Source organism: Dryobates pubescens, chromosome 4, assembly GCF_014839835.1.
Source record: "Dryobates pubescens isolate bDryPub1 chromosome 4, bDryPub1.pri, whole genome shotgun sequence".
Taxonomy (NCBI): Eukaryota; Metazoa; Chordata; class Aves; order Piciformes; family Picidae; genus Dryobates; species Dryobates pubescens.
Window position 1 is genome coordinate 31540422 of NC_071615.1, and position 22041 is coordinate 31562462.

The 22041-nt window shown below is 40.9% G+C and overlaps 1 protein-coding gene across 5 annotated transcripts in view; it reads right to left on the minus strand.

Moving 5' to 3' along the window:
• PDE1C (phosphodiesterase 1C) overlaps positions 1–22041 on the minus strand; it is a 299114-nt gene that overhangs the window by 20003 nt on the left and 257070 nt on the right. For 3 of the 5 annotated variants that reach the window (XM_009904761.2, XM_054161026.1, XM_054161025.1), the window contains exons 18-19: positions 4863–4928; positions 1413–1841 (exon numbers count right to left, since the gene is read on the minus strand). In XM_009904761.2, the coding sequence (XP_009903063.1) occupies positions 1672–1841; positions 4863–4928 (236 nt within the window). In that variant the 3' untranslated portion in view covers positions 1413–1671. Of the gene's footprint in view, positions 1–1412; positions 1842–4862; positions 4929–13690; positions 13953–22041 lie in introns of those variants that run through there. The other 2 variants (XM_054161024.1, XM_054161027.1) reach the window with 2 other exon arrangements.

Below are 22041 nucleotides of genomic sequence, written 5' to 3' on the forward strand. Positions count from 1 at the left end.
AACACAGATTTAATTTTTGAGTTTCACACTTGGAAAATTTCCCTTCAGTGTACACTAGATGTCAGGGTAGGACTGAGAGGATGAGTCCATCCACTCCATCACACAGCTCTGCACCGGGGCTGGATGCCCTCAGCACAACTGCTTTCTATTTTGAAACATACAGTGTTTACAAGGAGCAGTCTTCACAAACATCCCATCACCCCTACTTTGCTGTATTTTACTCAGGCCAAAGGCCCCATGCTTTAGAAAAGGGAAGAGACATCCTGAGATATCGTTCCGACTCCAATGAGTATGTGCCAGCATTCTTCACCTTCCCCAGCTCCAGGGAAAAAATAGACTAAAAATCCTCTAAAGTACCTGAGTGAACAGACAACTTTCTACATGACACATAATGGACAGCAACTCAGCACAGCATGGGAGAAAAGTGAGAGCAAAGAGGAACTTGATCAGAACTACATTCAATTTGCAAGAGTCACTTAGGTGTCATACACACTTCTTGTGACACCTCAGGTGGGTCATTTAATTTCCCTGTCCCTTGAACTACGCAGCAGAAAATTCAAGGTGGCAACTTACCTCTGCTTCATGAAACAGAGAAGAGCAAAGAGAAAAATCACACCCTTTGTGAGATGCTAGTGACATACAAAAAACCCCAAACTCCAATAAACTTCACTTTTAAACTTCTGCAAGTGAACTAACTTTGTCCACTCATCCAGAGAACCATCAGGCAGGACTCTACTGGTGTAATGGGTTGGGGCAGATCCCCTCCCCACCACAGGCAGAAATAACGACTCAGACAAACGGATTGCAAAAGTGATGAAAGTTTAAATAGAAAGCAGTGAATGTTACAGAAAACCCAAAGCGCAGTGACAAAGAAAGATCCCATCCCCACCTGAGGGTGCATGCAAAACCCCCAGGGCTCCTTCTTCCCCCTCCCTCTGCTGGGCTAGTCTCAGCTGGCCAGGCCTGAGACTGCCCATCCCCCTGTGGCCTTGGGCCCAATCAGGCCCATGGCCGGGAGATCTCTCCCCCAGTTACCAAGTCTCGGAGAGGGAAGGAAAGAGAGAGTGCCAGACTCCGCACTGGATCTTATAGTGGTGCAAAGAATTATGGTAGGAAATACACAATTTCCTGTGTCCATCCCTCTGGGCTGGACTTCTGGACACAGGAAGTGAATGCACCAGGGGGGCACCCAGCTCAAACTACAACAACTGGGTAAAGTATTAACCAAGTATTGTCCTAAAAGGAAGGAAATGACACGTACAGAAAATAAATTTGGAAGGATGGTGTAATTCTGCAATTTTATACAGCTCATTTGTGTAAAACATTTCAGAGTATTCTACAAGCAAAACACAGTTCTGGGGGAATTCCTAGAGGTAAACCACATTTCATAAGCAGGAGGCTTTAAAGTGTTCTTCATTGCATTTGATTTAGGCTGGTGGAGTTTGATGTCAGACATAGCTACAAACCTATGGTGTGCAGCAGACTGTGAATTCACAACTGAGAATATTTTAACGAAGAGTCCATTCTAATTTTTTAGCTAAATCATACACTTGCTTTTATCTAGAAGTGCAGCTGCTGTACAATGCAGTATGGCCTGTGCAATGGTCACACAATGTCCTCCATCTGCCCATGAGGAGCATCATTCCAGGCAATGCCTCTTTATCTCTTCTGCTATTTCCTGTTCCAGCTCTGGGAAATATGTTGGATCTTACTCATCCTTCCTCTCTGGTCAAGCAGTTTATATCTCAGTGAATTTTCCTCTGATTTCTTGTGGAAGGCTGGAAAATAGTCTCCTGAGCTGTGAATAGGCCTCCTGAGGTGATGCAACTGAGGTTTGATGGCTGGTGGTGACAAAGGAAGAACAATGATGGTTACCATGCCTAGCATTCACTCACTGGTGAACAAGAAATTAATTCCTTAGAAGCTGTGTCCATCCCACCTGGCACAGCCTGTCTGTGGAAAGGGGGGTTTCTCAGCCCAAGGGCCAGGACTCTTGGGTAGAAAGAGAGAGTTAGGAAAAGGTTCAGTGGGGGGAAAAAAAAGTGAAAAATATAAATAATAAACATAGAAGTAAAATTCTAGAATGAATTGTAGACCTCTTCAAAGTGGAATTGGACAATTCAGCACTTTGGAATACTTGATCTTGAAAACATGCCTTATTCAGACATTTCAGAAGACTATTCCAACACAGGTGAATCCCAAGGAGCATTCTTGAGGTTAGGAAACAGCAGTTTAGACAAGACGCCAAACGTCTAAATGAAGAAGCAGCTTTATACTTACCTATCTACATGTGGATAGCTAAACACTTCACTGCTTTCAAAATATCACTGAACAAAGGCATTGTAAGGCAATACATTTGGATTGATTTCCCAGAATTCAGTACTAGGTGGATCTGAGTAGTTTTGTCTGATTTTCCAGCAGACTACAGGCCTTTGTGAAAATCACCAGTGGGCTGCATATGAACCTGACTATTCTCAACTTCTTGACTCTCTGTATTTGAATCTAGGTCCTGCTTACATCTTCTCACAGGTGGAATAAAAATGAAACTTGGCTGTAACCAAAATCTATTCATCTTAAACATAGTTATCTGCAAAATAACCAAGTAATAAGTCAATCATTAGCATGATAAGCACTTCAAAAGGAAAAAAATATTGTTATCAGCACAAACGCTAAGAAGCGATAAAGATTCCTCTGTGTGAGCTAGCTAGTGTCAGATGCTAGAATGGCCACACTCTCATCTTCTTGAACTCCTTGAGTAATTATCATACTCTAAAATGTCCTGGGAAACAAACAAATAAATGTGGATTTCATAAGCTTTAGGGATTTACATTCAGATTTCTGCATAGTCATAATCTTTCCTGTTCTCAGCTAGACTCGACAGACATTCATTAAAAGCTTGAAAAATTTCCAGATGAATTACTGTTCTTTGAGGCACATTTACTTTTCAGATTAATTCCATTCACTGTACTTGGCATAGATTCATCCAAAATCTTATTGGATTTCCCATTGCCCAGCATGGGGGAATGTTTATGGTTAGCTGGAATTGTACTGGCCTTGTTGCCAGCAGAGATGACTTGGCTAATAGGTTTAAGGAGGTTTATCCAGAACATCAACCGTGCTGTTTATCATCCTCATACAGGAGTTAGAATTAGAATTAGAATTAGAATTAGATTTAGAATTAGAATTAGAATTAGAATTAGAATTAGAATTAACCGGGTTGGAAAAGACCTTTGAGATCATCGAGTCCAACCTATCGTCCAACACTATCTAATCAACTAAACCATGATATTTAATTTCTTCAGGCTTTAGTGACTCAAAGTGATGGAGAGAAGTCTCTCTCTCAGGACTCTAGAGTTCTGTTCCCAGATTCTTCACTGATTTCTTGCGTCATCTAGACTATAATACTCACTCTAGTTTCTCCACATGTAAAAGGGGAATAAATACTCCCATCACAGGGGTTTTGTGGGCTTCAGCAGGTTATGATTCTCAGGAGCTTCATGCATGGAGTGATGATGCAAGTATTACAAGTTTCTAAGAGGTTAGTTTCCTTTTTTATTTACATTCAGGGAAAATGAATAATTATTTTTTAAGATAATGGCTACCATCAAGGCATTGAAATCATGGCCAAAGTAGACCAGAATAGTAACACAAGTAGCATCATGCAGAAAGACTGTGTGTTGTTCAGACACTGATTTAGCAAGGAAGCTGAAAGTGCATTACCTGCTCTGATTGCTCTGGCCAGTGGGATATGCAACCCAGCATCTTACAGAACAGCAGCCATGCAAACCTCAGATTTGACTGGGACAGCATCCACACAGTGTTTCAAAGAATATTTTCTGTTCTATGCTTTCTATCTAAAAAGTGTCTTGGATTAGGTACCTGGGTGTCCTCATGTGAGCATGCTGCTCAGAGTTTTAAAGTTTACTTTCAGTGACTGTTGTGCTGGAGCAGGACAGCAATCCCTGGAGCACGTTGTTTTACTAAGGGAATACAGAGTTTAACTCTCACATTCCTGCTCATTCTTTTTTCTTGCACCCAAGTGGTGGCTGCAGCTGTGCCTGGGGAAACAATCTGCTAAGGTGGTGGATGCAAAAGAACTGTGAACAGCTTGGAGAACTGACACAGCACAGAAGCATGCTACTGCACATTGGCATCTATACGTGGAGCCACGCCGCACCTCATCTGCTAGCACAGCAGCCACTGATAAAAATATCCATAGCAAAATTCTTAAGAACTTTGCTTAAAGTTTGGGGTCTTTTTTTCTGGGTGTTTTTTTTTTTGTTGTCTTCCTCTTTCTTTCACCTGCTGTGAATTATTCACATATGCATGCCCTTGCACATGCAAGAGAGTATTTTCTTCACCCTAAGCCATTGTTTGTGTAACTGCTTCATATTAGCCTCCCTTTCTTCTGACAGCTGTGCAGGACAAAGATGAAGCGATTAAGAAAGTGGTTATTGTGGTGCAATAGAGATGGCAGGATTTGGGAGATGGAAAGGACACAAAACAAGCTGTGCTTGTGTCCAAGAAACAACCTTATTTTTCCCCTTCGGCGTCTATATGCATGTGATAAAGGCCTGAATTAATTTGCCAATTGAAATAAAATGGGCTATGAAGCCTGTACTGCAGACCAGAAAACATAAGGGATTTGTGTAAAAATGTGGTAAAGACCATTAAAAATGACAGTTCATTTGCTCAGCCTCAGCGAATGGGTTTAATTTTTTGAATGTGATGTGTAAAAGTTGTACCATACCTGGAGAAGAAGTTGCCTGTTTATGCCCATCTCCCAACAGCAGGCACTATGAGTGCCTCTATTCCTACAGCTCCACATACAAGTCAACTAGAGCGAAGTGGCACTAACTGACCTGGCAATGTAAGGTGGTTTGCCGAGGAGCCAGAGCCTGGTAAGTCAGCTGAACGTCGTGCTGGACCTTTAAGAAGAAAGAGTAGTTTCAGCAGAGGTGGATGAACAGTAGTCTCATCAGCCATGCAAATGCTTTTTGTAGTGCTGCTGCCACTATGAGGTTATCTTTCTACCATTTGTTACCCATGGTTTTAGATGAAGCTAACTGGGAAAGTAGCTTCCCTTGTGGGGATGTTTCTGTCTAAAGGAGTCAATATCAAGCACATCTCTCTTCTTTTTATCACTTACCTGGTTTGGGTGAAGATACTCTAGGTATTGATACTGGAAGTTTTCCATTCTTAAGTTTTGGACCTAGGAACCATTGTCAGATCTCAGAGACCTTTCCCTTCAGCTACCTCCCTGTTCCCACAGAAGGAGCAGTTGCCAGTTTTATTGCCTGGCATGGCTCTGAAGGCAATTACACAGCACTTACCTTGCTTCTGTAGTGCTTCAGCAAGCAGCTGGCATCTCTTTGGGAATGACCAGTTGGTAACAGCTCCAGACATTTCAGTCACTGGCAATATGTGCCAGAGAAAGGACTCTGATACTCTATTTGCAAGTGGAGGTGAGTCACCCAAATCATTAGATGTATCTCCAAACCATCCTTCTCCCTTCTTGCTTATATGGCAGTCAGTACTCTTGATCTGAAGATCACAGCTGGCTACATCAACTCCCTCAATATCTAACAGGAATTGGCAGCTTGGCTTCATCTCTACTTGCATTGGACTGGAGGTACGTGCAGACTGAAACCAAGCCGGTAAGGCTGTACGAGTACAAGCAAGTACAGTGGTGAGCACACTGCATCCTCTTCAGAGATCAATACCAGTGAAACTCCCAGAGAGGAAAGGATTGAATTGAACCTGGAAATTCTGGCAAAAGATGAGGCACAAAGCCTTTCATGCTTGTGTTGAACATCTCTGAACATTACATCCCCCTTAGAGAAAAGGGCTTGGTCTCTGCCACTCTCCATAAGGATTTTTTTCCTTTTCTAAGGAAAAGATCAAATAGAAAACCAGCAGAGGTACAGGGAAATTCTGGGTGTTACTTATGTAGTGTGATGACTACTGCAGAGATGCCACCTAAGTCTACTTGTAGAGTGAGACACTTTGGAGCAGGTGGTAGGTAAAGCTGTAGCTGAAACGCTGTGAACAGAGTTGCATGGGCAGTGCTGGAGCACAGGACCCCAGCACTGCAGGACTGATGCTCTTGCTTCAAGTGGCACAGAAAAAAACCCCACACAAGAAATCCATGGGCAAGTGTTTCAGTGGGCACGAGTGCGGTGCACTGTTGTTGGGTTAGATCCTGTTACAGGTTGCAGTTTCAGTCAAAAAAGAAAAGGAGAAAGGTGAAGTTGTCATGTCTGAGGAAGAGATTTACCTCAAGGTCCTTAAATAAGCTATTTTAATTCTCTGCCACAATTTCCCTGTCTTTAGAAATGAGGTAATGCCACTAACTGCTCCTCTCAGGGGCAAATGGTGTCTAACAGCTGCTGTCCAAGCAATGTTCTTACTACTTTCTCTCTTACTGGAGAAATAAACAAACAAACAGAACCAAACAGAAAAAAAGTTGATTATGACTAGTACTCTGTGGGGAGCTGGACACTGGAAAGCAAACAGCAAGTTCCATGCCTGGATTGGATGTAGAAAGCACCATTAAAAATGAAATAAAATAAAATGAACCCTTCTACAACTTTAATTCAAATGGAGCAGAGACCTCATTGGATTTATTTGGTAGTAGGATGAACATACATGGACTCAGTTACAGAAAAACTGGAATGCTGAAAAAATGTTTTATACATTTAGAGACCACAAGCCTCTTCTTTCAAATAAGGAACTAACAATAAATACATATTGTTCAAAAGTATTCTCAGAACAGTTAAAAATTCTTGGCATTACATGGCATCATTCATTTCAGTTTTGCCTTTTTTTTTTTCCTTAGGAGTCTTAACAAACCAAACAGGGTTGGTTTTGGTTGGGGCTTTTTTTCCCTACCCATACAGTCCCAGGAGCAAACTTGTGTTAATTTTTGCTTTCAGCATGTATTTTAACTTGTTTTTCTATCCCTGGTGCAAAATAACATAACCCCCTGCCTCTTTCTTCCTTGAAAAAGAAATAATCAGAGAACAAGCATCTGTTGTTTATTTTAGTTCAGTTCATGAAAGACATCACCATTATCAGTTCTGCTAATATAAACATACTCTAAAGTTCAACTTCATACATAGAATTCCCTGCAGAATGCCAGCTGAGAAAAGGTTATTTTACAAGACCAAGATCCTTGAATTTGGTTAATTTCCCCTTATCCTTCCTAACAATAGCTTTAATGTTTCTTAGCTTAGGACCTGTCACTGTAGGGTAACCACAAGAGCAGTGAAATCTACTGTCACAGATAAGCCACAATGTCCACCCATCCTTCCTGCTGAAGGCAGCCAATGCACTAGGGTATGACTTTAACTGAAGTGCCTACAACAAATAGCATCATCAGAAGGAAGAGTTACATAGCCTCATTTAAACACATGGTGGTGGAAGCAGCTCCTACCACAGCAAAGGAAGAAGACAGGGCCACCCATCAAGCATTGGCTTGACACAGGCTGCCCTGTGCGGAATTATCTGTATATGCTTCAGTTATTTAAGACTTTAGCCCCAAGGGTGGTGATGGGACCAGCAGGATTTTGCATGCAGCTTCCTTTGATTTCAGTGCAACTAAAAGAGTGGTCAGGCCCTAAGTGTTATTTCGCTCTAAGCTGATGTTGCAAACGCAATGGCTTTTGTCTGTTGGGGAGGAAGGGGGAGGAGAAAAGGGACGGGAAATATTCCTGTGAGAATCTGGGTCTGTAGACAACCAGAAGGTCTGGTAAAAACCCAACCAGAACCCTACAATAAAAATAGCAGATATTTAAAAAAATTGCATATAAAAGTGTATAAAAATATCATCCAAGCAAGAAGAAAAGGAAAATGCTCACTCTGTCATTCTACTGTGAGGTTTTATGACTAGAAAACCCCAATGGCCGTAAGTAAATTTGTTTGATAGGTGCATTCCTACAACCACCACAGGATTACAAATACTCCTCCTATCACTGGAAAGTTTCTAAGCCCAGGGTGTCACAAATACACAGCAGCTGATCCATACAGACTCAGAAAAAAATCAAAAGAATGTGGGAGGGAGTGCTGTCCTGTGCTTAGGTATGAGGGTAAATAAAGTGCTAAAACTGAGCTTCAGGTCCTCAGTCAGCTAGTCTGGAAGTAGATCCATTTTATTCTATGAGGTGACCAAGTCACCAGAGCAGAGAGAACTGATGCCTCAAAACCAGAGATGTGTCCCAGTCCTGCCTGAGTACAGATCAGAATCCTCTGTGCTTAGTGATCCAAAGGGACACTGCAGCAACAGGGAAGTGATCTCAGCAAGTGGAAATGCATGGTCAGCGTTTCATTTTAACAGAAAAAAAAATGGCATTGGTGGTGGCCCTCCTCCTGCTCCTGTTTTGATCACAGTGGTCAGATGGGGAAAGGGCTGTCTGGGAATACAAAATTTGTCTGCCTCTGGAAGCAGGGGGAACACCACCACATTCAGGTGCACACTTGACACTAGACTGAGACTGAAGCAGGCCTGTTCATATTTTGGGTAACTTAAGGTAGAGGGAGATGAACTAATGTCTTAAAATATGAAAGCATGGGGTTTCCCCCCCTCTCCTTTCTTTCTGGATAACACTGATGCCCACTTTGTGATGCCCACTTTGCATGGCATCAGTACCCTAGGGCTCCTTCTCCTCCTCAGCCAGTGTGTTCCTGCCTTTGTGTGCTGATGTTCAGACACTCTGCCAGTCCAGCTCTGAGATCAGCACCTGTTCAACACATGCAATAGCACAGGACTGCTCTGATGGTTTTAATTATTGGCTGAGGTGATGGATTAAAAAGGATCACAAGGCTTGATTATGTTGTCATTTGCTGAGTACAAATGGTTAACATATGGTTGAGGTTATCAGGGGATGATGGGTTTCATTATTGTAAAATGAAATATGAGGCAAAAGGAGCCAATAAGAAATATTTAAAATCACCTGAAGATAGAATAGTTTGTCCTAGAGGAAGGAAAAAAAAAAAATAAAGAAAAGAAAAAAAAAAGGAATAAAAGAGTACTGTCCTTGACCAGTTCCAGCACTTCTAATTGGAAGAGATTATTGTGCTTTTTAATTGAAAGCCATGTCTTGGACCCACTGTAGAAATTGCAAGGACTAACAGAAGAAGTATTTATCTTTAGCTAGATGAGCTCATGTGCCTTCTGATTACACAGCAGCCCAGCACTGGCAGCAATCTAGTTTGAAACGTTTTTGCTTCTAGATGGAGCTTGTAAGACCTTCTAAATACATTTGCAAACATTTGCATGTTCAAAGTGTAGTTTGCAAAACCACTCTCATATACCATTCTTCTCTGGCATAATCAGCTATATTTTGAAAGTTTCTCTCCAACCACAAAATTTATGCTTGACAAAAAAAAACCCCAAAAATAAACATCTTGGAGAAGAAATTTGCCTCCTTCATTCATTCACCAGGAATCAGGCTTCCAAAGTTCAGATTCATTCTGATGCTCAGTGCCCCACTCTATTAGTAGATAATGTCTCTACACCAGTTGGAGCTATACAAAAAGCTGGACTTCTAGGTAAGCATCAGTCAGCCTAGAGGAACTACTCTGAAACATGCTTTAAGCCTAAAATTGCAACATGTCCTTTTTTATTCTACCATCTATTATATCATCATAGTAAAAAAAAAAATTAAACTATGGCTTCTAGCATCTCTTTTTTTTTTTTTTTCCTCCATCATCTTTTAATGATTAAACATAGAAATCTGACCACATTAACTCGGGGGGGGGGGGAACAAACAAAGAAACAAAACCAGAAAAGAAAGCAGAGTTTATAAGGAAAGATGGGGAGCTGATTTTGAAAGAATGCATCGCAGATTTTTATGCTGAAGAAAAAATATTTTACAAAATCAACAGATCAGTTCTTCACAGATCACCTCTAGCATGTTGTCATAGAAATGCATGGTTCAAATCACTGATTGACTGCATCTCAGAGAACTGTCAGCCTTTGAGCCATTTCAATAATGACCTGGTTACAGTGAGGGAGGTAAAACACTGGCACATTTTGCCCAGAGAAGTGGTAGATGCCTCACACCTGGAAACATTCCAGGTCATGGGGGAAGGGGCTCTAAGCAACCTGATCTAGTTGGAGATACCCCTGCTCATTGCAAAGGGGTTGGACTAGACCTTTAAAAGTCCTTTCCAACCCAAATCATTTCATGAGTCTATAAAAATATATTGCTTGATTTTCCTTTTCCTTTTTTTTTTTCCATTATGGCTATTCAAGCATACTATATCACCATGAGTCAAAGGTCTGCTAATTCCCTGAACATCAGTCCCAGCTAATGGAAAACTCACTGATAGGGATACTGGCAATGGTATCATTCCCTGTTTTAAGGGGATAAAGTGCCTGGTTTCTACCTCTCAAGTTACATAACAGTTTCTGGGAAGCAGAAGATGCCTGGTGCTCTTCCAGCAAGACAGAGCTTTCTGAGAGCACCAGCAGACCCTTGCACAGAGGCAGAAGAGTGCCTTCTTTAGCACATAGCTTCCCAGCCTGTGCTGCTATCCATAAGAAGCACTCTGGTACCAGGAGATCCCTTTTGGGTTATTGGTGGGTGCTGTAGAATTTCAGCACGAAGCTGAAGTTATAGGCCCTATTTTTGCAGAATTTCTGGCTTATCAATTGCTGGTACTGTCTTACTGAGGATGCAAAAGGAAGGTATCTGAAAACCTAATTTCTATACATCTGGGGCAGGAATGTAGAATGAAAAATCCTTTCTCATTCTTTATAAACATAGTCCATTAGCAGGTGAACACCTACTCCTTTCCCACTTTTTCACTTGATAGTATCATAGTATCAGTCAGGGTTGGAAGGGTCCTTGTTTGTTTCCTTTTGTGGAATAAAATAAGAGAAAGCAGTTCTGTAATGTATTTTTATTTTTATTTGGTTTTTGGGGGGGTTTTACACAATAGCACAGCAGCTGAGCTCTATTTTAAGTGGGAGGTGTCTAAACATACCATTCCTTGGCTCACAATGCACTAGCACAATGTTGCAAAGTGTTCCAGGGAGGTGGGGGGGGTGGAGTAGGTGTGATCCTGGGAGGGGACCCCATAATAGATGCTTTCATCTGGCCTAGTCTCTTTGTAGGATTTTGGTGTCTAGATTTCACTTTCACTTTAGATATTTCCAAGCTAATAAATCTCATGGGGATATTTTTTTTCTTTTAACATGACAATAACAAAATCTAGACAATGCTAATAACCCACTGGAGCTTACACATGTTATTTTAAAAGAGCAGGAGAATATTAGAGCTAGTTCTGACTGCCTGTATATCACAAAACCTTTTGCAGCATACCTTTGTGCTGAGATCAGTGACTCTGACTTGAGCGTCTCTTCTGGAATGGCAGCTCTGATCTGCAGTCCTCAAGAGATGGCAAATCCACCACTGTTCTTATTAGCTCCTGCCAGTGGTGAATGACCCTAACCATCAAGGAAAACCACTTTCCAGTCTGACTTCACACCTTTCTGCTAGTGCATGAGAAATATGAACTGACAATTAAGCAGTCTGGCTTTGCCATCTGAATGAAGTCCCTCACAGAAAGAAAGAAAATGCGTATCAGAAACAGATGAACAAAAAGATTCATGGTTTTAAAAATGTTATTATTACTCTACTGTGCACAATCTAAGGCATCTTTTGTCACTGTACATTAGGTCAAAAATACTGACTAAACAATCCTGCATTTCTGATCAAACACTCAGTGAGGGTATGTTCCCCCTGACTTGAAGGAGAAGTCTGACTGAGCAGGGACTGAGTCACCACTCAGTATTTAGTTCTGCATTATTGATATTTCATCAATGTGCCTTCGAAGAGCCTGGTCAGGGCTTCCAGTCATATTCTACCACTCTTACCGGGGCTGAATGTTGATGCAGTAGGTGAAAGAGGGGGTGGGAAGGTGCTACGTGATTAGAGAGCCCTCTGCAAGTCACATAACAAGGAGTGCCCAGCATTGACTGCTGGGGCGCTGTTCTCCCAGCACCCAGCTTTCCTCAGAAAATCTATCCCAGAGCTACAATTGAACCAGGAGCTCATGAATGGGAGCACTATGTGCCCTTACACTTATTGTATTTAAATAAGCTGGTTCAGTGAAGCCAACTGTAAGTTCTAAGAACCTCAGGAGTTATTTTTGTATGTCCTCCTGAAAACTTGTGATTGAAGTGCAACCTTTTCACAGCATGAACCTAAACTAAATCTCTGGCTTTGAACTAACTCAGACTCTGGTGACCCAGGAAAAAAAAAAATCTCTAGCCTCAGTAATCAAAATCCCAGATACAAACACTCCTGAGTGAGAAGGTATTCATACTTAAATGTGGATTTAGGTTGAGCTCACTGCTATGATTTTTGCTAGTGTCATGGGAAGCTTGTCCTGGTCCATGCACAGTTTAAGCAGGAATAGAGACCTAAGCTCTAATATAGGCTGGTGATAAAAGTCCTGTGCTTTTGAACATGAAAAGGAAACACTAAAGATTTACCTTCCTAAGCCAATGTTTTGTAAGTTCTCTATATAGCAAAGAGCCATGACAGCAGTCTGATTCCTTGTAAAATACATACATGACTAACTCAGCATGACCTCATCTTGAACAAAAAGGAGCTAGGCAAAAAAAAAACCCAAACAGAAATATGTGCATGTAGGTGTCTTGGTTTCCACACAGACAAGTAAAATTACAATTGACTGGATCCCTACCAAGATCCCAAGCCAGAAAAGCACTTACATACACGTTTGACATTTCTCATATAAAGATATCTGCCTGAATCAAGGCCTGAGCGAGTTCACTTTTTAACATTTCTTCTTTAAATTGGCCAAAATGATGGCTACTTTCCATGTGTCTAACTCCACTGGATGAAGCATTTTTATCAACTGACTCCAGCAGTGTATTTAGAACACACTTTTTCATTTTGGTTTTGTCTGCTCATACTTCCCCAGCAACACTTTTCATTGGCCTGTCCCTTCAGTCAGTGATGAAAGACAGACCACACTGAGATGAAAGTAAGAACTGATCCCTGTGATTCCCTGCTGCCCTTCTTCTCTTTGATCTTCAGGTCATACAAAGAATGGTTACGAGTAGGCCATGAACAAATGTGGGAAACAGCTTGTTATCTGTAACCTCAAATTAAGGCAGGCATGGTCAAGGAGTACATTAATACATACTTTCAGAGTCGGACAACAAAATTTGCCCCAAGGGAATATCACTTTCATTGATTAATTCTTTTCCATTACTAACTAAAACAAAACAAAACAGAACAAAATCAAGGGCTGAGCGAGTCTGCCTGCTGTTTAAAAACAAAAACATTTTGCTATCATTGCATCATCTGGGAAAGACATCAAATCATAACAAATGGTCAAATAACTACAAATTCACTATCCAGATAAATAACATCTTCTACAGTGTGGGTAAAACTGATGTCAAATTCTGTCTACCAGCAACTGGAAAAGGCTTTCATGGGAACTTAAAAAAGTGAAGTATTATCAAGTTTTCTTTTTCCTTTTAATGTCCTTTTGCATCATTCTAATGTTGCTTTCACAAGCTGAGGCATGGCAAAGGGCAATACTGGTGTTTGAGGATGATGCTCATCTATTTGCTTGACCTGTCCAGAAAAATGGAACCATTTGCATCAGGAAATCATCACTTGGGGTTCTTTTTAAACAAACAAACAAGCAACAAAAATTGCACACATATATGAACAGATAAACAAACAAAAATAAAACTGACCCAAAAGAAACCAAGGCCCCCACCCTAGAACCCAGAGCCATTAGCTGTGAAGTAGCCAGTGGGAGGAGGAGTGTTTTGAAAGTTGTTTTATCGCCTTCCCCAGAAACTGGTCTTTGCGGAAGGAGGAGGAGAAGAGGAATGAAGAAGCTCAGCTAAAATGGTGAAAGAAATTTGCAGTCTCTTTTTTTAATTTATTTTTACTCTTCTGTATCTGGAAAAAAAAATATAAAAAAAAAAAAAAGAAGAAAAAAGAAAAAGAAAAGTGTCAGTTGCTGCTTTTCTCCCTTTTGTCCAAGGAGCAGGTCATCTGGGAAAGAAAAAGAAGGGTACCACTTTAGACAGTCTCATTTCCTCCAAGCAGTGCAGCTTTCCTTTGCTGTTGAAAGGCTGTGGGGTGAGGTGTAACAAAGCAATACCTCTTATCGGCCCAACTGGAAATACCATTCTGTCCTACACACAGTGAAATGCATTGCTCTCTGAACAGTCCAGTGGGATTTCAGCCTTTGGCATCAGTGGGATCTAACCTGCTTAGATGAAGAGATCCCATTTGGTTTCTCTGCTGTCGGGCTCTCGGATCATCATTGCTCCCTGGATCTTTCAGTACCTTTTTGCTCATGAAAGCAATGTTGTACATTTGGTTTGAGGTGAAGAAAACGTGCCAAATAAAAAGCCTTTTAAAAGCTCTTTCCTCCTAAACAGCTTGCAAGGAAAAGCACAGCCTTATGTATGTATAGGTGTTAGAGATCTAACAAAACATGTGCATGTTACAAACTGCTTGACTGCTCTGTCAAATATTTATGATCCCTTGGCCTCAAAATTAGGCTATATTTGACTAACACTATCCTGAATGTACAAGCATTCTGTTTTCTATGAAGTTACCCCACAAGTTAATCTTCACAATGAACAGATCTCCATGAGGAAGCAATGTTGACAAGAAACCTTTTTCTTTACTTCTAGTGAAAGAGGATAGTTTCTACTTAGAGGACACTTTATTCAACCTTCCTCTAGAAATCCTCTGGAAAAGCATCAAACAGGAACATTAATATTTTGCTCTATATTGGCTGTCCCAAGCAGCTATCAGAATGTGTGTGGCACTCTAGATACTGTCATTCTGACTGCTTACGTCAGCAGAGCTTGAAAGTACATTGGAAAGGGTCTCTCAACCAAGGAGATTCAGCCCAAGGAGAGACTAATTTATCTGTAAGGCTGGGCATGTCTCAGAAAATGTGATTACATTAGAATGTCTTTGGGTTCCTTTCAGAAAAGCAGTTTCTTTTGCCTGAAGTAATATATTGACTTTCATATATATATACATATATATATATGTAGTATTTAGGTAAAGGTCTATGGCCTTGCTGCTGGACTACATTATCTCTAATGAATATATACAGTGACTGCACAGATTTTTTAGTGAGTTTGTATCATTTTCTTCTACTGTACAGTTAGCAGGAGGACCCAGTAGGAAAGGTCAGGTGGACACGTGAACTAAATGACATCTTTCAGCAATAATTATTTCTGAATCTCTTAAATGATGTGCTGAATCACACCAGGAATCTGAAACAGACCTCAAAATACTGTCCAACGTGCCCTCCCCTTCCTATGCCATCCATACTCACAAGACTTTCAAACCCTTCCACCCTGATAATGAAACAAGGGAAAATGCAATGTTTCTCCCAGGCTCTAGAAGTTCCCTGCATCTTTTGCTTCTCTTAGCTACATTGTCAGCTCCAGTGAGAACATTCCAGTACAGCATTTGCTTTAATTTTTTTTATCTACTTAGTGGAGCAGATATGTTGGTTTCCTAGCTGAATTTCCCTTTGGATGCAATAGAATTTCCCTACAACTACCTTAACCTTGGACGTGATTGAACCTCTTTCTCATTTCAGCACAGCAGATCCAGTGCAAATATTAGTATGCATCAACAGAGGTAATTGAAAAGGGAAAAAGAATGAATATGCAGTGCTTGGTACACAGGAAGGCTTTAAGTAGTTCACTTGGCATATACTGAATATCATCATCTGAAAAAGTCTCATCTGAATGCAGAGCTCAGTCCTTCAGTGTCACTGATGAGGTGCTATTGTTTTTCAGTGTTGAGCATCGGCCCTCCTCTCGATCACTTACGCAAAAACCAGGGAGTTCTACAGTTGTTCATGTGACACCAGCACCCACTGCAAGGGGATTAAATCCATTTGCTATCACCTTGTAGTTTACAGTGAGGCGTTTTTAACGTGTGCTGGCTGGACTGTGACTATATGTGTTTATTATGTTACTATACAGCCTCATGTACTGAAGTGAAAATACGCTGCACTTCGTGTTTCCTTCACACACAATTTCTCAGCACACCACTGTATCTGTACAGCAGGGAAGCTGGCTGTCAATGTTGCACAATCAATGATTAATCTCACACATTTGCCTCTCTTTTTTTTTTTTTTTTTTTTTTTTTGTGATCAAACAAATGCTTTGGAGTCTAAGGCCTTGCAAGAATGACCCATTTTAACACTTGACATTTATTATGCCTAATCAAACTTCCACAATCTGCTACCCAGCTGGAGAACAGGAACAGGACGTCCAGGCATTTAGACCAAGGTGAGAGTTTAGACTAAGTCAAAAGCTACACCTGTTCGGCAATGACTCACGCTCCTCACCAAGTGGGAATCACAGGCATGAAGCCGGTTGTACCAGCTGGAAGTGGAGAGCTGACCTCTCCCAGCACTGCTCCTGAAGGTGGCCAGCTCTGCATCTCCAGCCAGACTCCTACCCTTTCCCTTTATGCCTCCTCCCCAGCTGTCTGGTATGGCCTCAGGACACTTCCCCACAGCCTCCAGTGCCAGGTCAGGCTGACCCAAGTCCTATGGTTTTCAAATTGCACTTGAAAGAAAATGCTATTTTGTCTCCTAAAAAATACATGCTTAGTGCAGGCTACAGGACAGTGCCATGTGGAGTGAGGATTTTGTAGGCAGACTCTTTTTCACAGACTACTTAGGTTGCTTGGAAGTCCCTGCTGCTATAAGTGTTTGCAAGGTTATTGCATGGTCCCTACTTATTCTGCTTAAATATGCATCCCTTCAGCCTTACAACCATATTTAATTATGAAGGAAGCACAAGATGACACCACAATTATCCAGGATTACACACTTGGATTTTCTTACTAAGCAGTCTGTCTATCCTAGCAGTTCACTTGTGAAAATGTAGTGCTTAGCATGAACAAATCTCATGCTGCAGGACCACTACTACAGGGTGGGAGAACTCCACCACACCATGAAATAACGTTGTCCTTTAGGTACTATTAACCCAAGGTATTTCTGAGTTAGTTTTAATACATGGGAAAACTAAAGAAGAGAGCCTCAGTTATCCACATTCACTCAGTGCATCCCTTACTGAGCTCCCTACAGTGATGCCTTTTCATGCTTTTATGATGTAGCATTGTAAAGATATCAACACCAAAGATCAGCAGGCAATTATATTAAAATGAACATATGTGTATTTTATATATTTTTGTTCTTGTAAATTCAGGGGGGAAAGGGAATCCTATGGGTTCTCTCATTTCTATTAAAATTATATTCTCTTGTCACATCCTTACAGACGTGTGCGTGACACAGACTGTCAGTGTTACGTACTAACATAAACAGCAGATATTGAAAGGATTCCACTTCAAGTACAGTTGAATACACAAAGTCTGTGCATGCAATTCTCTTTAGCCCAAGAGAACTGCAGAGAGAATCTAAAAAAAAAGGATAAATGAAATCATGGGTGACACTAAGAATGTGAATAGGGTACAGTTACTCAGTGTTTTTCACAGTCCAAGAAAAGGGTTATCAAATGAAATTACCAAGCAGTAAATTTGAAGCCAACAAGATGATGTGATTTTTCACACAATGCCTAAATAAAGGTTGAATTGTGTTGCCTCAGTGCCCAGTTCACAAAGAGTACCAGGGCTCTAAAGATAATTAGACAAATGGAAGAAAAATCTATCAGAGGCTTTCCAAGTCAGAGATCTGACCTCTGCCTTAGCTCTCTGGAAGAAAGAAAGGTGAAAGGGGGGAGGAATCTGGTTTTGTTCTTTTTCATCAGGATCTCTGCTATGAAATGTTGTCAGGTAGTTGATAGAGAGCTAAAGGGATTTCCAGTCTGATTTGGCATGGTTACTCAAGTAGTCCTAAGAGAACTGACACAGTGTTTGAAAAACTGTTATCTTCACTCACTAAAACCCAAAGCTTTACTCTGCTCTCCCTCAGCACCTTGCTCCACTGTCTGAAATGACAAGAGAAATGACAAATTGTTGTATGACAATTGATATCATACAATGATTGCTACTGATGCAGTGCACAATGAGGGGAAACAATAGCCTGAGTAAAAGTGTCTCAGACAACCCATAATGCAAAAAGGTAGTTAGCCTTCCTGCTGCAAGTGATGGAAGTGTTCGCAGTCCTTTTGTGGCCTCACCCAGCATCTTGCAGAAGCGACCCCTTAAATTGGTGAGGCTAATCTCCAAAGCCTGGGTATTTCTTGTGTCCCCTAAGTACTAAGGTGTGCTCAATCCTGCCCCCATCTGAAAAGCACTGTAAAAGCTACTCCTAGCACTCAGAATAAAACGAAGATGTCAAAAATCTCTGTGTGCTGTTCTCACCATCTCCTACTAAAGCCATTTGAAAGCCTTTTCGAAGAAAATTAAGGCCAGGAAGAAATAAAGTCTACTTATTTATGCTTCTCTTGAACCAGAGGTGAATGAAGTTTAAGAAACAAAGTTCAGAAGATCAGTGAAATAAAGAAGAAATATGGGTTGTAAGTTAATTCTTCTCCATCTCCTGCCTGTTCAATGGATGAGAAATTTTAGGGTGAGAATTTCCCCCAAAGAAAACAGAATGTTACTTGAAGGTGCCTGCATCCTGTTTAAAGCAAAGGAAAGCAAGAATAAATGCTGTTGGGAAGAAGTTTTGAGTATTTGTCTTGTAGCTGAATTTAAATATCATCATTCTAATTTAGCAGATGACCCAAGTGCTTAACATTCATTTTGCTAGGAGGAGAAATGACATTAACAGAGAAGGTATTCTGATTTTTGAGCTTTGGCACATAATTGTCCCTAAATCATTCATGACATTGATTTCTATTCCTGTTCACAACGATGCTGAATTTTATGTTTGCTTGACAGCTTGTATTACACTTGACCTGAGATCACATCCGTGATGGAAGAAAGAGATTAGCTTTGCTTTAGTATATGTTGGTTGCTTATCAGCACATTATGGAAGTACATAAAAGCAGAGAAAAGCACAGTAAGTTACCAAGTAACACTTAATTTTCCTGAGTAAAGCATGTATGAAAGAAGTTAGACACTTATCATGCAAAGCAACCTACTAAGTGTGAGATCTTACTCTGTATTTAACAATTCCAAGCTCTGAATGTGTCTGTGGTAAAAGCCAGATCATAGTTTTCATATACAGCTGTTCCATCATGGAACCCCTATTAGAGGAAGGATCTAGAGGCGCTGGAGCATGTCCAGAGAAGGGCCATGAGGATAATTAGAGGGCTGGAGCACCTCTCCTATGAGGACAGACTGAAGGAGTTGGGGCTGTTCAGTCTGGAGAAGAGAAGGCTCCAAGGTGACCTAAGTGTGGCCTTCCAGTATCTTAAGGGGGCCTACAAGAAAGATGGTGAGGGACGTTTTAGGGTGTTGGGTAGTGATAGGACTAGGGGGAATGGAACAAAACTAGAAATGGGTAGATTCAGATTGGATGTTAGAAAGAAGCTCTTCACCATGAGGGTGGTGAGACACTGGAATAGGTTGCCCAGGGAGGTGGTAGAAGCCACATCCCTGGAGGTTTTTAAGGCCAGTTAGGATGTGGCTCTGAGTAACCCAATCTAGTGTGAGGGGTTCCTGCCCATGGCAGGACGGGGTTGAACTAGATGATCCTTGAGATGATCCAACCCTAACAATTCTATAATTCTATAGTTCTATGGAAACAAAAATTCCATTGCTTTCCAGGGCAGAAAAGGGATGAGCTGCCATAGGCAGAAGGATAACCAAAGTCAACAAAGTTTCCAGCCAACTATATGAATCAGAATTTTTTAATTAGCACTGGGCAAATAATTGGTTCTTTGATTGAGTGACTAAACTGAAAAATTAGGATAATGCTTAGCTCTAGGTTAGACAAAAGTAATTGCTTGCTTTTTCTCATGGCTAAAGCAATTCATGGAGAGTGTGGAGCTTGTGGGCTTCTTTGGTGGGAGAAGAGTAGAGAGGAAATTCAAAATTAAGCTTAGCTTTTTTTTCTAACTCTTTAACCATTTACTTAACAGCTGGCTGAAAACACAAAACTTTAGCCAGCTTTTCAACTAATAGCACTTGTTTGTTTGTTTTATTATAGATTTATTATTGCTTCCAAGTCCCAGTTTTAAACATTAAGAATAGCAAAGCAGTGGTTTAGAAGCAGAGAAAAGTGTTAAATTTCCTAGCTGTGGATTGTTTAATGGTAGTAAGTGGTAAAGATTATTGTTGGGGTATGAGTTTCAGAAAACCAACCCATAAACTGACTCTTTCCTCCCTTTGTCCAGCTTCTGTGGACTGTATTGTATAGAAATGCAGACTGAGCAGCCCAAAGGGGCTGATGTCCCTTTGCCCCTACCCCTAGGGGTAGACCAGGCAGCAGATTCAACACACAAAGCACAGGACATGAAGGAACCCATCAAATACCCAGCTGGCAGTTTACAGAGCACAGTCTCTACATTTGGATTCCTGTACAGCTGACAGGTGGACTTCCTTCTTAACAATTCTAATTAAACTACCTTGTCAGACACCTAGAGCTGGTATGCTCAGATTGGAAGCTAGTTGTGCCATGGGGAAGGGATAAGATGAAAGCTAAAAGTCAACAACTGCTTTTGAGTCATTTCATATTCTTCCTCCCCTTCAGTCATTCCCTTCGGACATGATCTTGTTTCTCTTTCAGGACTAAATGTTGCATGGAGGGGAAAGAGGCCTGATTGTCACTGGACTGAACATAAATTTGTGGAGCTGAGGAAGAAGGAGGACTCTCCTCCTGCTGAAGCAGAGAATTTCTATACATCATTGCACAGCCAAATTATCTGAAATGGGGTAAGAAGGGCTGTAACAGAGGCAAGGTCACAGCTTCATTCCCATCTGGTGTAATAAAATGGCTGATGGTGCAAAGTCAAGAAGGAATTTCTGCAAACTACTGTGTAAGTAACACATTCCTTCGTGCCTCTAGGACCACAGGCATTACCCTCACGAAGCAATGCAGCCACATGCTATCTCTGAGCAGAATGATAGTTAAAGGAAGACAGGTAGCCTGAAAAAAGATTCCCTATAAAGTTAGCCACTCCAAAAAGCACACTTAAGTACCTACAGTGACTTCTGTATTTTCACTTTATATTCATTTAAATCTGAAAGCAAATCAAATACTCTTCCAAATTTTTAAACTTGTCACATACATCTGTGATGCCATGCAAAGTAGAAGCAAAAAGCAATCAAACATCCTAAGGACTTTCTAGCTACCTGGCATGGCTTGAACAATGGAAAGCAGGCTAAAAATGAGATACATGGAAATCTCAGAGGAAAACTAGGTTCTTTTCATAAGATTTACAGCCACACTACCAAAATGACAAGTTCCAAAATCACCTGCAGGTACCATACTATGGAATATTCCCCACATTCTCATGAATGCCATAGTGGTGCAATGTCCCCAGGGTCAGGATGCTAACAATGGATTTTTTCATTTAGTTTCAAAGATCACAACACTTCATGTTCATCTGCAATCTGATATTCAAACTTCATAAAAACCTTCTTCAGAGTACATCCAGTATATCCCTCTATGCAAATTCCAGCTTGCCTCAGGTGCCACTTGCAAATTCAGACACACTCTTTTTTTTCCCAAAGAGCACAAAGAGGATTTCAAAAAGCACAGAAGCTTCCCCCCCTCCCCCCTCCAGTTACCCTATATTGCACTACTATGGAGCAATTGTTCAGCAGAGCTAAATTATGGTGAAATATCTCTTTTTGAATAGCAAAATGCCTTTGTGCTTTCAAACAAGCTTTTCCAGAAGGCATCAGTACAAGCGCTTTCTGATTTCTTACTTGGGGCAATAACCTCTAAAGTAATCCAAATACCAAGCCATAAAAAGAAGTAAGAAAAGGAAGAAAATTGTCTTTAGACAATTTAGACTGTTGCAATTCCAATTTGCTACTGCTGCTCGATTCTGACATACATATCAAGAGCACTATCAGGCAGCAAGGAGGAATCCAGTGTGTGTGCCTTTCACATTGAAATGGGCTTGTTGCTTCTGACAAT